Source organism: Silurus aristotelis, assembly GCF_946808225.1.
Source record: "Silurus aristotelis genome assembly, chromosome: 3".
In the NCBI taxonomy this organism is placed as follows: domain Eukaryota; kingdom Metazoa; phylum Chordata; class Actinopteri; order Siluriformes; family Siluridae; genus Silurus; species Silurus aristotelis.
Window position 1 is genome coordinate 18,303,770 of NC_139576.1, and position 16,710 is coordinate 18,320,479.

At 39.7% G+C, this 16,710-nt stretch overlaps 1 protein-coding gene across 2 annotated transcripts in view; it reads right to left on the bottom strand.

Moving 5' to 3' along the window:
• The window catches only part of LOC310723433 (uncharacterized protein), a gene marked incomplete at its 5' end in the record, with an annotated part of 59,993 nt that overhangs the window by 38,002 nt on the left and 5,281 nt on the right, over window positions 1-16,710 (bottom strand). For both annotated transcript variants that reach the window (XM_083536476.1, XM_083536475.1), the window contains one exon: window positions 4,886-4,974. In XM_083536476.1, coding sequence (XP_083392602.1) covers window positions 4,886-4,974 — 89 coding nt within the window. The remainder of the gene's footprint in view (window positions 1-4,885; window positions 4,975-16,710) is intronic.

Consider the following 16,710-nt stretch of genomic DNA (forward strand, 5'->3'; position numbering starts at 1 on the left):
TATTGGTACTTTACAACACTTTCTTCAAGGATACAGTTCTACTAACTACCACATTAATGGATCCACCAGGCACACAAGGAGTGCATTTGTGTGGGATATAGTGGACTACTTCGACACCTGTACTATGTAGCTCTGAGCTCCTATGGGTCAGGTGAGCCACTTACAGTGCAGCGTGTAAATGATTCCACAGCCCCTCTGGTGAGTCTGAGGGAGCACTAGGGCTCGAGGTAAGCAGGATTCCATACCATTAAAATGTCTGAGGGCAACTGAGGCCCTCCAACTATTATTCTAAAACATGACTCTGGCTGCATTTTCTCATGGACGCAATGTCCAACGAATGAAAGAGCAATTTGTGCTGTCTATACTGTGCTGGACATGTGTTTCCTATTCACTAGGCCTGTTTAGCCAGTCTAGATTAACATAAAAGTGTAGGCTGAACTCTTCTCACATTTGGCTTTGGGCCTGAGGGAGAGGGGTGTGAAGGAAAACAGCTACTTCTGGATGACCTAATTTATTATTTTTTAAATCGTGTTTACTTTTTTAATTGTGCATCAGACTGTGGCAGCCACTCATGTCTCTCTGCTAATCACACTCTGCTCCTTCCTTAACTGGAAGCTGCGCTACAGCAATAGGCCTCTGTAGGAGATCTGCCAGCCTTCAGGCGAGCACACAGACCCACATGTGCCAGACTGCAGTGTGTCGACCATAATGGTCCACACACAGGTGGCAATGGACTGCTGCCACAGGATGTAATTGAAATGGTTCTAGGTCTCAAATGCAGTAACTGTGTGGCCTTTTCTCCCTTTGGAGCACCTAGTTAGACAAATGCTCTCTTATCCTTCTCCTCCATCAGGCCTAGTCTTAACTTTTTTCCACATGCTTTGGGCACTTCCCTGTTAAGTGGTGTCAGCTGCAAAACACTTTGCTTTAGCCAATGCAGTGGTTTTGAATTGATAGTTATTGCAGAATATATTAGTGATTGTGAGTTATAGCATTATGTAGCAGTGTGTTATTGGAGAACTTAAAACAACAGTATGACAAGTGAAAACATGGCAGACACTGGAATCAAGTGGAAAATCTGCTTTTTTAAATATTTAAACACTTTTGCAGAGGCAATGTATTCTCTCCACTCTTTGTTCCACAGTAAATGTTATAGGTTTAATTTTTACATTTTGAATCATCCGTTTAAAGAAAATTATATGGTTAGTTCTGCCATTTTCACTAAGCCTTAGTGACTAAGGGTAGCATCACGGTGAGGACTTGTTTGTGAGAGAAGCATAAAAGTCTTGTATAGCCAGAAAGAGCAGCTTCATACTCAGTCATTGCCCCCTCCTGGATGGCCCACAGCTGATGGGAATCAAGCCACTGGGTCCAGACCTTTGCCAAGACAAACAGAGACCCAACTGCTTTAGTGTAAACAGCACTAAATCAGACTCAAGGCAGCAAATGAAGTCATCATGTCCTTTAATAAAAGAACTTTTTTTTTTTTTTCTTGTAATCCCACCTCCATGTACATTGGTTCTTTTGTGCTGACACTAAATAAGCTTGAATTCAAATGACAAATTAGTACCTGAGAAGGTAAACAAAAAGAAAAAAAAAACTAACTCCAGTGCAAGTTCCAACTCCAACCTACCAAGGAATGTTTAGGGGCCAACACAACAATGTGACATTAATCTCTGTTATCATTGCAGTGGGCACATAATTATCTTTATTAGCTTTTGGAAATTACCACCAGCTTCTACTGATATATTGTAGGTAACCTCATCTACTGTTTAAAATCTAGTGGTTCATTATTACTAAAACTGTATTGGCTGTTTGTTCAAACTGTGTACTGTTAATACCTTTTCTGTCCTTCTTCTTAATTACTGTATATTCTGGGGTAGCATCAGTAGTTTTTAATTTTTATTTGATTGGGAGGTTATTTGATTGTTTGCTTGGATATTATACTGGAACAAGACTTGTGTATTTGTTGTATTTGTTAGGATAATAACCTTAGGCTTATTTAAAGAGTATAGTCTAATTGGAAACAGGTGAGTATCATTAGGAATCGGGTGATAGAAAGGGGCTTGACTAAGGGTCACATATTAATGCTGTGGGCTGAGGATCATGGGAGTTGTAGTTTACAATTTTGGGGGTTGCAGAAACTGGTGATACAGAAATTGGATTGGGCCAAGAGAAATAATGACATCCAACACTGTGGGCACAATCCTTCTCAATAATGGTTGGGAAATACTTACTTTTTTGCCAATTTCTTTGTACAATGTGGCTGCAGCCAAAAACAATATGTTGAAAGCACTTGGGTTTGCACAGGTATTGTGTGCCTCGTTTTATTCTCTAACTTGGGTCTCAGTTAGGAGGAAAATTTATAATTTTTTTAGTTTTAGGAGTGTAAGTAGAAATGTGATGTATTTAAGAACAGTTCCTATTATTAGCCATTTTAATCCATTATTAAAAACACACACACACACACACACACACACACACACACACACACACACACACACACACACACACACACACACACAGTTCTTAGCTGAGCACATTTCTCTTGCAGCTTGATTTAACTCTGTTTATATATGGCACAAATGTAACCAAATGTTTGGCACTGGAAAGTATTTACACACAATTTTTGGAACATATCTGAGCTCATGCATCATTTAAAAATGAGAGCTTCTGATTTTCACCTTCCTATGTGCTGTGTGGATGTTCAGGAGCTGTCACATCACCTCTCCAGAGAAAGCACTTACACCACATGCCTGCCAACCAATAATGAATGAATGAGCCTTTTGTCAGAGAAAAATGAATATAATTTTTGTTCAGTTTGATTAAATCATAATGCGTTTCCTAATAAATCTTACATTCACTTCCATTATTCAATATGTGTTATTAATGCTAAATATAGCTGTGTAATGGATTCTGACTTTTTCATGCTTCATTCTGGGGAGCTCTTTTATATGTGTGTCAGGTATATATTTAACTGCAGCAAAATGTATCTATTAGCAACTAAAGTAGTTACTTCCTTATTGATTTATTTCGGGACTTTTTAAATGCCAACAGAGTTAAAATAAAAAGGGTTTATAATAGCTAATACTGTTTCTTAATCTTAATAATAAAATTACATATGTTTTAGGACTGAAACCTTTGCTTCACTAATACATTTCTTCTGATTGTGACATCTGTGTTTCTGTCTGTGTGTTAAACTTGATAACAATGTATGCTAGAAGTAATTTAGTAGATTTAAGACATCCATTCCCTGGCCATTCAGAGATACCATATATTGTTTATGTAACTGAATGTAAAACCCTGTCAACATCCATGCTTTTATTCAAATATAATGATCACATGGGAGCGAGGATTAACCTTACATAAAAACTCATCAGTGAATCAGTATTGAAAATCTAATTTGATTTTGCTCTGACTGAGACTGTTGTGTGTATTTATTTTGTATCTTGAGGGGACCAGCTAAATCATTATGGATTCAGGACTTGCACTAAAACCTAAGCTCTGGCTATGTTGATGATGTATATGTAGGATTTACCAATTTTCCTTAATTATATTCCTGGGAACAGAATACCTCATTCTTTATTTCAATAACATATCAGTGATGGACTGAATGAATCAGGAAATAGGATTATGAAACTGGAGGATAAACCAACTTTGAAAAATGAGAACAAAACAGGGGGGAGCAACAAGAGCCTTGTGAAACAATGAAAGACATTTAAGTATTATATTTTTCGCTGATTATATTTTTCGCTGAGCCCTAGAAAACAGAACATTTAGTAAATAATAGATAAAATTTAAATAATAACAGTTAAAATCTGATTTCGGGAACAAAAAATGCAATCAACTTTACAAAAAGGTTTAGGTGATAAGAGCCCTGAATCCACAGATCAACAGTAGTAGTGTGCATATTGTGCAGATCTAAATTTGGCTATATCTCTTTATTTTAGAAACTATATTTTTACTGACTACTTTGCCATTTAGTTTGGATTTTTAGATTGTAGCCCATATAGCTTTTAATAGAAACTCTTCATAACTGTAACCAGAGCTTTCAGGTTTGTTACAGTTGTTTGCAAGGAGCTATAACATTTTGCTATTAACTGTGATACATGCCAGCAGCAAAAACTCAATTTCAGAATTCAGAAAGTCAAAATCAGAATTTTGTCAATCTGCATATTTTGTGTGACCAGGTGAAGAAATAAGAATTAGAAATCGTCATCATGAAATCTCACATAATTTACCATTATAGTATATATTGTACCTCTTCACCAACAATCAATGGTTCAGCGTAATTAAGTCTTTATTTCTGTTTATGTTTTTCATTTATTAATTCATACAATTATTCTATCATTCATGTATCAGTGTCAGGTCAGTGCTTATCCCGGTAAGGGTATGATGTATTTGTTCCTAGAAACACTTGGCAAGAGATAGGAATTCACCCTGGATGGGGTACCAGTCCAATGCAGGTCACCATTCACACACACACTAAATTTAGTATCAATTTATATTTACTAAATTACAGCGTAATGGTAGTATTTTCTGGAAGTAGGAGATCTTGTTTTCTTGCCAAAAACTTTAAACTCCCTTGGCTAGCAGTTGCCAAGGCCATTTGACTGACCTCTCCTGAGTTTTTATTGCATGCTTTAAATCAGCAGCACTGCCACTGCCACACCATTAACATATTTATTTATTTGTGTGTGGTCTGAGCAGTGGCTGTTCTCAGAGTTTGTCAGGCCTGGTTTGATATCTCCACCACAATACTGTCAGCATGTTTGTAGTTCACTCACGCTTCACACTTCCACATTTTTCCAGGCTCTCTAGGGACTCTGATCTCTGAACCCCCTTTCCTCCACTCCTTACCTCCCACCTCTCCCCATGGTCGCACCTGGTGTTTCCTTGGCAACCAAGCAGGTGCTCCCCTGGAGTGGCTGGCTTTGTCTCCCTTGACATTCTGCCCTGATGTTCAATTCCAGCCTAAAGAAAACATAAGATCGGCTGTACAGTCATTAAAGAACCAGCTTCTGCCTATTAGTACTATCATACACCATTAACATATACTGGGACAAAGTCACATTTTTTCAGTGTGAACAGTATTGTAGTAGCAGATGTCTTCTAATATGAAATTCTAAATGATGGTTCGTTTTAATTACCAGCAGCCACCATACATCACATTTTATTCTACTACTTGTACTTTCCAGATGAAAGTTTTTTGTGATTATGTAGACTGCATATTTTGCTTGGTTGCTATGACATGTCCCCAGTGGTATTAGCATGGTCAGTAATCAGGTGTTAATTCAGTAGGGCCTTTGTTAGAGCCAGAGGGAGAAGGGAGCACAAAAACAACTTTAGTGTAATCTACAAAATAATGGTGGAAGTATTACAGATGGGAAATTGATGAACTCTAAATGTAATTCTTTGTTTATTAAGTATTTAGGTGCATATAAGTAGGAAAAACATAAAGAAGAAAAAAGAAGATAAAAGAGAATTACAAATAACTGTAAATACACAATAAATGTTTGTTCTTTTCAAAATCATTTAACCTTATAATTTACTTTTTTTGCAAAGATTTATGCAAACCTACACAATACAACTTGAAATTCTGTGGCTCAGTAGGATAAGGAACAGCTGAGATTGTGTTTAGTGGATCTGTTCATTAACCCTAAGGGGCAGTGCATTGCAAGGTCATCTTGAGGTGATCACCCTGGTATCAGGAGAGAACCAAGTTAAAAATCATCCCAACCACACAGACATGCTAAATGAGATTGGGGGCCTGAGGCCACCATCTGCCCCCAGTGTTAGGTTAGTGATAGGCAGTATGTTTGCTTCTTCAAGACCATGGAGGAGGTCTTTCCCGGGGGAGCTCCTATCTGAACATTGTTAGAGCCAGGGTCAGGCTATCTGATAAGGCTACTGCTTTTTTTCGCTGCAGGGTCAGAGGTAGCATGTGAACTCTGATGATGTCATGAACAGGTGCTGATGAGATGACATGGTCACTCCAGTCTATCACTTCCTATTTGCCTTTGCCATCAGCAAGACTAATCTGGTAAAGATCAGTGTGCTGCTGTCTACTGTTTGGGTACAGACAAACAGACTTAATACAATTAATTCCTTACACAAATCATCTTTGTTAGTTCATTGAGAAAGCAGAAGAAAAAATACATTCAAGATGTTTCCTGTTTAGTCCTCTTTATTCATATTCATTCTTTCATTTCATTCATTTTCATCTTTCTGACTTTAGAATGTGCACCAAATCACATTTACATAACTCATCTGTATATTCCATTCTCGAACCTGAATTATCAAATGCCCACAGTTTAGTCATTTAAACTGGTCATTTAAAATGTCATGCTATGTTTCCACATTTTTTTTTTTTTAGGTTTGCATCTCCAAAGGCAATTGCTAAACATCCCACTTCCTTCTTGGGATGACACACATTTTAAAATTAATTCCTCGATAACGGCAGACCTAACATAAGTTGAAAATAGCAGACAATAAAAACCCCACTTTCCTCTCCCGCCCCACCACAATCACCCCCCATCCCACCACACACACAGACACACACACGCGCACACACACACATACACACACACCCTAGGGCTTAATTAAGGGAAAATGGGAGGAAGAATACTGCCAGACAGGAGAGATGGTGAAAAATATTCAGTGTGATGGAGGCGGGAGAGTGTGAAAGTGAGGTAAGAGGTGTGAGAGAGACAGAGAGAAGGTGAGAGAAAGAGTGAAAGTTAGGCAATGATGCTGACACAGCTGGCTGTTAGATGCATAGACCTGTGTTTAACTCAAACTCTTCTGCTTTCTAAACCACAACTGAGAGCAATCTCCTTGTTTGAATTACACACATACCTCCTCATTTCTCCTCTACTTACTTTGTTTGCTCTCCCGCTATGTTGTTCCCTTCTAAAAGCTTGTACGGCTGTTCTATTTTTTTTTCAGTCATTAATAGATCACTTCTGGAAAGGTCAGAGTAAAGAGTTAAATAATTCACTCTGAGGATTGAACTCTGAACTTTGAATTAAATGATCAATTTAAATTGGGAACAAGTGTGACATTAAACAAAGCAGGGATTATAATTCTTTGTGACATGTGCTCTGACCCCAGCAAACATAAATTCAATGGCTGTCTTCTCTCATCCATCCATTCATCCTGTGTTTTCCATGTTTCATATCTTTTGCACATCTTTTAAAACGTTATTTTTCCATCTTCTTTATACTCAGTCAGAGCATTATTTTCTAAATAAAAATTGTGCTAACTTAATGTAAACACCACTTTTAATTGTAAAAAAAACCCCGGCCCCATCTATTTTAGGAAATGCTGGATTCACCACAGTATAAATACAGCACAATGCATTAAAATAGATGTTCTCACAATGCTATGAGTTCATGTACAGTAACATAACAATAGTCAAGTCTTCTCAGTGCTATTATGTGGTTCAGTGGATTATCCATTTTCAAACTGGAATTCTTCAAATGCATGAAAATGGATAGCATTATAGTTTTGTGTGTTTAAAATATAATGAGAAGCAAATGTTCATCCACTCTAGTTTTTATTTTTTTATTTTTTTCTAGTTTTTATTTTTTAGCTCTGTACTAGCACATGACAATGTGTCTGGGCCACCAGCATGCTGTCCAGGGGTGTGAAGTATGTTCTCTTAGGAAATGTTAAAGTTAATAATCTTCAGTCGTGCTCCATTTATAATAAAGGCCTAGAGCTAAAATAGAATAACCTGATACCGGCCTTTTTTTTAATAGCAATTTAAGGTTATGATCATATTATGCTCTATATGAGATGAACTAAATCTAATAATACACCCTAAATATGCCCTAAATATATTTTACACATACATATACACATTAGAGTATGAACATCCTAAATTATGAATGCACATTTTCACAATTTGTGTGAGCAGTGTGCAGTTTAATTCATTTTGAAATAAAAAATAAATCCATTGAGCCAAAAGGAAGTAATACAACTTAAATACTGTTTTGAACCTTTGCCAAAGAGAATTTGTAATTTGTTTGTTTGATTTGCTATTCACCATTTTTATACATACATTTAATTATTTGCAATTCTTTCCATTGTTTCTTTCCCCATATGCCTTTTGCTGTAGGTACAGTACTTTAAATTGTACATGTCAAACATGCTGTTTGCATTTATCTCAAAGTGGGCTTGATGGCAGAAATAAAGTAGTTAAGCAGTTTTAGAAAAAAACATGTGTAACTGTTGCCACTTCATGGTAAGCCACAGTTGCCTTAGGGGCATTGCATTTGGTGCACATATTGGACTAATTGCAATATTGGTAGCTCCATTCATTTGAGTGTTTCTTAGAACATAGGTAATTGTGTAAACTCCAAGAATGAACTAATTATCTGCTCACTGTTTTCCCAGCAACAGTGAGTAATTTGAAAGCAATTGACCTCCTGCAGTTCACTGACAAATGAAAATATGTAGGCCAGTTCACTAATGACCCAGACTAACAACCAGGCTAAAGCCCCTATTTTTCCACACTGACTCTGCTTTTATCTCTTATTTGCCACTTAACAGTTCTGAATGAAATGATGCTCAGACAGATTTTTTTATGTGTCGCAATATCAACATGTTGATTTGGAGTTGCTTAGAAAATGTGAAAATATTGCCACTTTTATTTTTAAAGCACTTTCAACAACAGGCATTGTCAGAAAACCTTGATGGTGATTTAGATCTTTAACAACCAAGTCAGAGGAGACACAGAATGACAAGTAACTTCTCCTTAAAATAACCTGAGGAGAAAACCTTGAGAGCCACCAAATTCGAGGGGAAACTCATCCTGTTCTGGGTGACATTTACATGTACATTTATAACATTTGGCAGTTGCCTTTTATCCAGAGTTAGTTACATTTTATCTCATTAAGCAACTGTGCAGCTATGGGTTTAAGGGCCTTGCTCAAGGGCCCAGGAGTGGCAGCTTGGAAAGCTGGGATTTTAACGCATGACCTACGGATTCAAGGTCCAATGCTTTAACCACTAAGCTTCCTACATCTGACACTACGATTGTAAATCATTTTATTATACAGGTCTAATAGAGTAAAGGTAAGAGTGTTGAAAGGGTGTTTGGTGAAAGGATGTTTATTATGGACATATTGTCTTGGGAATTGTACAACACAACGTTTTAAGATTATAGCAGCAGTCCTAAAAAACAAAATCTACAGTATCCATGTAAGATTATTCACTGAAGCAAGAGGCAAAAACTGTTACAATCAAATGCATCTCTTTTGTTTATCCATGATAACATTTCTGGGTTATGTCTGTAACCCTGTTTCCCCAAAGGGAATCAGACGCTGCATCAGGAACGCTTTGGGAATGTCTCTGCTTGACCTCGCTTTGAACCACTTGTGTAATCTGTCCAACGGAAGTGCTTGACATCACTGGCGGGGTGACGTAGCAACCAAGAAGCTTTGAAAGCACATGGGGTGGAGGCCGTGCTAGCTTTGAAAAAGTGAAGAAAGCGATCGCAGGGATGCAAGAAGTATGGCACCAAAATGCAGATTCTCATTCTGGCTGGGAACCAGGGTTTCAGACATTCCCCTCCAGAAACTCAAGCTCTGTCAACAATGCTTTTGGAACGAGAGTACAACACTGTCAGACTATTTAATCCCTGCCTAGTGTGGATGAGCACAGCTAGATCGAAGGACTGAGCTGCCAGGAGTGGTGCTAAGGTCAAGGCTATAAGACCTGACAAAGGTCAGAGAGGTAGACCAGCCCGCGGCATCGCAAATGTCCTGGAGTGAAATCCTGGAGAGGAAAAGGACTTAGAGGCTGCCACATTTTGGGTCGAGTAAGTCCTGACCCTGAAAGGAGCGGGGAGACCAGAGGACTCATAATAAGGGGAGATAGCATCCACAATCCACCTGCTGAGGGTCTGCTTGTCTGCTGGAAGACCCCTCTTATACGGACCATAGCCGACAAACAGCTGCCGACTTCCTCCACAGTCAGTTCTGTAGACTTATGTGCCCGGTCTTCGCACTGGACACATGCGATTAAGCTTCTCTTTGTTGGGGTCCCGAAAGGGGGGGGGGGGGGAGATAAAATGCCTGGAGCATGACTGGCCATGGGGCAACAGAGGGCACCTTGGGAACATACCCTGGCATGGGGTAGAGAAAGGCCTTGGCCATGCCTGGGGTAAACTTCAGAAGAAAGGGGGCACTCTAGGTCGTGCCGCAGAGGAAACGTTAGGAAACTAACAGTTTTTTCCCTAGCGATTGCTCAGCAAGCGGAGCATGATATGCTGCAGTAGCAGGCATGTAAACATGTAGGGTGATGACAAACCTTTGGCGAACTGTTCTTGGAGCAATTCTAGCACTGGACCAACCGGGCAGTTAAATGTATGTAACTGAGTTTTGACACCATATAGTAAACAGTCGACATTTTACGATATACAACACCCTCGTGGAGGGAGCTCTGTACTGGAGATCGGTCTCTACAACCTCGGCTGAGAGACCAGCGGGGGGACCAGTGGCGGGGACCAACTCCGGGCAGGGGTGAAATAGATTGACCCTGCCTGAGAGAGGGGATCCCTCATGAGAGTAATCTCCCTGGGAGGGTGTTCGAAAAGGGCCACCAGGTCCGCAAACAATATTTGCTCCACCACTTATGGGTGTAGCCTTCATTCCCTGTGCCTTAGCCCTTGCCTTGATAGGGATGTGTTGTCCATACGGACCAGAACCTGATTGCCCCTCAGGTCTGAAAGTAAATTCTTCAGCGCTAGAAGCCCGGCCGGCATCTCCAGATGTGCCACAAGAGATGGGGCCCTTTCCATAGACCTTGGGTGGAGCAGCCACTCATGCCCATTTGGGAGACATACATCGTTAACATTACACAACAACAAGAAGCTCCTAAACGGGATCCTGACAGGAACCAAGGTTTGTTGCACATGTGTAAGGCCTGTAAGGTTTGCTGTGTGACCTTGATCATGCGGAGCGGGTTGCCCCTCTGGAAAAACCCTCTGGTCATAAGTAGGAGGCCTTCACAGTGAGTGACTGGCATTCTCTCACCCTCTTGTGAAGATCGACTAGATCCGAGCAGGGGACAAGTGTGCCTGTATTGTGGTCAAATCCCACACTACGCCTAGATAGACGGTCCTCTGTAATGAAGAAAGCACACTTTTTTTGGCGTTTAGTTTTAACCTCAACTCCTTCATGTTTGCGAGAACGACATCTCAATGGCGACCCTCCAACTGCTCCGATTGAGCTAGTATGAACCAATCGTTGATATAGTTCAAAATGCAGATGCCCCGGAGTTTCAGAGAAGCCAGAGCAGCATCCACACACTTTGTGAAAATGTGAGGTGAGAGTGCAAGTCCAAACGGAAATACCTAATAATAAGCTTCGCCCCAGTAAGCAAACCTCAGGAACTTCCTGTGTAGAAAAAGATCTATGGTGAAGAACCAGTCTCTGGACCTGATTTCAGACAGACTTGTTCCAGCGTGAGCATCATGAACCTGAGCTTCATAAAATGGTACACAGCCAACCCCCTAGAGGACCTATCGAGACACGTTTGGCAGGAGATAGTCTACTAAGGGAATCAGTCTCTTAAGACACTTCTAGTGTGCCTAGAGCAGCTAGAGCGGCATCCTGAAGCTGTTCTAGAGGCCTCCTTGAAGGCAGCGGGCCCCCAAAGCCGCTACGTTCTCGAGCGGAAGCTGAGGGAGGCACTCACTGGAGACTGCTGTGCCCTGAAACACCAAGGGTGGCAGGTTTAAACAAACTCCTGAGGGCACTAAGGAGAAGTGGCCACGATATATAACATGTCTCTGGACCTCATGATGTAAACTCATACCTGGCTGGGGTAGCGTTGCACCCGCCAAGCAATCCTGTGAAAGTTGCAAAATAAGAAGGCCGCTGGAAGGCCGCAAAATCCCTTTTGGCTTTCTGGAATCTGTCAAGGACAGCATTGACAGCATTGTTGAACAGGCAAGTTGCCACGACAGGGGTGTCCCGGAGAAAAGCTCTGTTGTGGAGGCAGTGACTTAGGTCGCAAGCGCTTATCTAATTTGTTTTAAGGACGCAATTCCTGCTTTTCTGCTGGCCAAACGATGTTTATCTTAACAACAGCTCAAGTCACTACCTTCAAATGTTCCTCAAACTGGACTGGCTGTGAAGGCAAGTCCACAGTTTCATCCAGTATGGTGTGCCCCTCATACCCCTCCTTGGAGTAAAAGAGGTGGAGCACCATGTCCTATCTGCAAAACTGCTAAAGAGTGGGCTTCCAAAGCCTGAGAAAAAGCACTGGATCTGGCAGGTGAGAAAGGAGAAAGGGACCCGGCCATTTCTATTCCCTCTACCAGATCCATTTGCGAACCCCACAAAGCTAACTGCCGCTCTGCCTCAGCAGAAGCAGGACCAGAACCCAGTGCACAGTGCCACCCGAAAAGTTGCTTAACTTTTCCTATTACCTTTTAGCGAATAGCGAATACTAAGAAAACAGAACAGACACACAGAGAGCACTTTCTGAACAACAGAAGGTAGCGGGGTCTCCACCTAATGAGCTTTATAGCTTTCTGATCGCTATGTCACACCGAGTGATGTCACACAGTGATGTGTTTTGCTAGTCAAACTTGGCTGTAACAGTTTCCCTCTGACTAACCAATCAGAGGAAGATAAAATGCTGATGCTATTCTGGGCCAGCTAGCTGAATTTGAAATCTGATTGGTTAAAGAAACAGACTAATTTCTAATAGAGACTAAGGTAAAAATGCCAGCAGTACTGACTTTAAAGGCCCTTAGGGCAGATTAGATTATAGATTAGATGCCACATACAGTCTGAAATCTGATTGGACAAAAAATCTAACATCCACATACACGTACTGGAAGCAGTGCAGCCAAGAGAAACGCTAAGAAATGAAGAGACTAAACTGCTGGAAATAAATTAATACAATTTCATGAAACAAATATTCGAATTTAGGTTGTAAATATAGGTCGGTGCTTCTGATAGTGTTTAGGCCAGCAGAGAAGGCTTTGCTGGCCCTGACAGCCCACCACTGACTGCTACAGATTAAAAAAATTGTAGGTGGATTTTGATAATGGCTAAACATTCCTACCAGAATAATATCCACACAGCTTCGTCCAGACATGATCATTGTCTCAGATTCCACCAAGCATTTGATTTTATTGGAGCTCACTGTGCCTTGAGAAAAGCGTACAGATGAGGCCATTGAGAGGAAGCAGGCTAAGTACCAATAACTAGTTGAAGAGTGTAAAAGACAGGGCTGGAAAACGCTTTGTGGGCAATTGGAGGTGGGCTGCAGAGGATTAGTAGCTTTGGATAAAGAAGGAAGAACTGTGGGCAATCGCAACTGGGATACAGGCTGGGGTCTGAGTGTGTCTGATGTTGAAAGACAGAAAAACTCAGAATGACCCCAGGATACATCACTGATGATTTGTCCCAGTGCATTTGCATGATGCATCTTTCACATAAATGCCTGCAGAACACATAATGTACAATATTCATCTGATTGTTTGTATAAATGACATAGCTATGTTGCTAATATTCAACACATTAACTGTGGTGCTAGTTTTTATTTTATATTTTTTTATTATCTGAAATGAACCAGAAACTTTATTTTTAACTGTAAAGTAGCCCTTTTCTCTTTCATTTTCAGTCCAAGTGGATTAGAGCTGCAGTGACAAACAGCTGGTGATATTGTAGTGATTTATTAAACATGTACTGCCATCACTGATGACACATGAGTGGAAATTGGAAGAAGATTTGTGGATGACATACCTGCTCACTCACTCACTCACTCACTCACTCACTCACTCACTCACTCACTCACTCACCACAACCAGCTATACACACACACACACACACACACACACACACACACACACACACACACACACACAAACACACACACACATACACACACAGGCACACACATTTGGTTAATTTCCTGAGAGCTATGTAGTAAATAGTGAGTCATGTTTTAGTGACTGGTCTTCTAAATGACTAACAAGGCCACAGAGATAATGTTAGATTCACACGAACACCCAACCCGAATCTTGCGTCTGTCACAGACATGTCTGTTCTGGACTGGACTCCCTTGGCCTGCTTTGAGTTATGTCAAAGATTTGTGCTAAGGGACATCAAAGCTGTCAGCTGGGAGGTCTGTGATAAACAGTGCCTGACACTGCTACTTGTCTTTTGCTTGAGCAGAGCCTTTTTTGAAAAGAGCCTTTACTCTATCCTCTCCACAGCCTTTGCACATTTAAACAAGCGCATAAAAGGCATATTACACAGTGAAATACATAACTCTATCCTCTCTTCTTGTTTATTGTTATGTCACATGTCAACCTGAAAAGAAATATGAGGTGACAGCGTTGTTTTGAAAAGATGCATATGAGTGAGCAGCTGTTCAGAACAGGCGCACTAAAACACACACTGTTCATTCTCTTTAGTGTTGTGTTATATAGAAAGACAGAAAAATACAACATACAACTGAACTTCATCTCATATACAATGTTTCATGCTGTATTTATGGCAGTGTTTCATTAAAGGAGCAGCATTTTTAAACAAGCTGGAAATCCAGAGCCATGTGTGACACAGAACACTTTTAAACTCTATAACACATTCCGCATGTGTGTGTTTGTGTGTGTGTAAGAAAAGGCAGTGGCACAGGAATTGTTGATTAATGTTTGAAGGCTGTGTTTGTTTTGTACGCATTACTCAAATCGTACCTGTTCTGCATCTCTTTTTTACATCAAGCATGAGACTTTCCCCTTGCAAGTTGTTCATGCTGCTTCACAGTAAACACAATATGACAAATAGGAAAACTGTGACCTGCGCAGGTTAATATTTAATCAGGTGAGATATCTATGTTTGTAGTAAACATTATGCTCTTAATTAAGTATGGAGTGAGTGTTATGTGCAGTGGGTAGAGAAACAAACCTAGCACCGGCTATGTGTGCTTTTTAGTGATGTGTTAAGGATAAGTGAAGAACTGCTATCACAGATGGAGGATAGCGGAAATGTGATTCTTTTTTGGGATCAGCTTAGACACCGTCTTTTGTTGCAGTTTGCAGCTAGCTGATAGATATAAATGATAGCCGTTGTCTTGCAAACTGTGCAAATTGATTATGAGGAATTGTAGTATAAGCTTAATCTTATTACTAATACCAATTCACTGTATGACAGCATTCTACTATTGCGTTGGTGCAGTTAACACCAGTGAGGTTGGTCGGTACAAGAAAAGGCTTTCACTGATATTTATTTTAATGAATTGAACAGTGTCAACCGGCCAGCACGAAAGAAATTTGCTTCTCAGTTTCACACACACACACACACACACACACACACACACACACACACACACACACACACACACACATAAATCTTAAGCATTAACCCTTATATACTATACAAAATTGAATTACTTCTACTAATTTTGATAAATATATAGTAAACAGTGGAGCAATGTATATTTAAGTTGCTAAATGATTAAAACAATGTTCTTTTTGAAACCATACTAAGCATTCCAAAGTGATTGTTAGCTCCAGCAGGTTCTGGTAATATTTCAGGTTTTCAGGCTTGTTCCGACAGTCTTATTTGTTTGAATCTATTGACAGGCATGTTAGTTTAATGTAATTGCCTAATTGGATTGCCCAACTGCACTTTCATCAAATTTATTTGAAGTAGCATCTTATGTGATACAAAACAACACTGACAGCTAATGTTGTTATAATGCCTTCTATCTTGTACACTAGTAATATCGCAGGTTTTTTTTTTTTTTTTGTCTCAGTCTTTGTTACAAAATCGTCTAGTGAATATTCACTGAAAATTTTAACTAAATGGTTGCAACTGCCTTTATTTATGTAACTGTAATGTTTTAATTATCATTAGCAGACCTCCTGTTTTTGTTCCATATAATAGCCATGTTTTTTATGTTGTTTGCCTCATCCACATCACATGCATCAGACAAGGGAATACCAGGCACAATGCTCCTCTAATAGCATCTCACCTACATATGCATTTTTTTGTTTATGGAACTTCAAACTGTATTTTAGACCAGAAGAATTGTTTGCTAAATCCTGACGGCAAAAGTAAGAAACAGGAAAAGTTTTGCTAATGGTTGGGTAAGAGAAATGTTTGGTGCTAGTTTTCACATTATTTTTCCTAAAGCTTAAAATATAAAAGGCTTTAAAAAAACTCTTGCTCGTTTCAATTCACTAACGATTTTAACAGAATCAGACAGAAGAAGCATATAGACTAATAAAACTAAATTTAATACTACTTGCTATACCACTATGAGTGTGCCTACTTCACTCTCTACTACAAATTGTATAAATAGCCTAGCCACTTCTGGTGGCTTAGATGCATCTAGTACAACGTATTCACTTTTTCCTTGAAACTCAAGTAACCACACAGATTTGTTGGATTGCTCTTGCCAATACTTTTTTTCTTTTATGATTATGCATGCACCACATCACCACTCAAATTTATTTCATTCAGTTTCAGAATAAAATTGCACTGCATCTGGTACCTTTGATGAACTCAAGTTGACCGGAATCCTGACTACATAATAGCATTCATATCTAGCATCCCTAAATCCTCTCTACACTGAATTCCTGATTACTTTGTTACTCAGACCTGCCCCTGTGACTTTAGTTAGATCTTTCATTGTCTACTTGTTGTATTAAAGAACACGATTATTATATATTTTTATTAT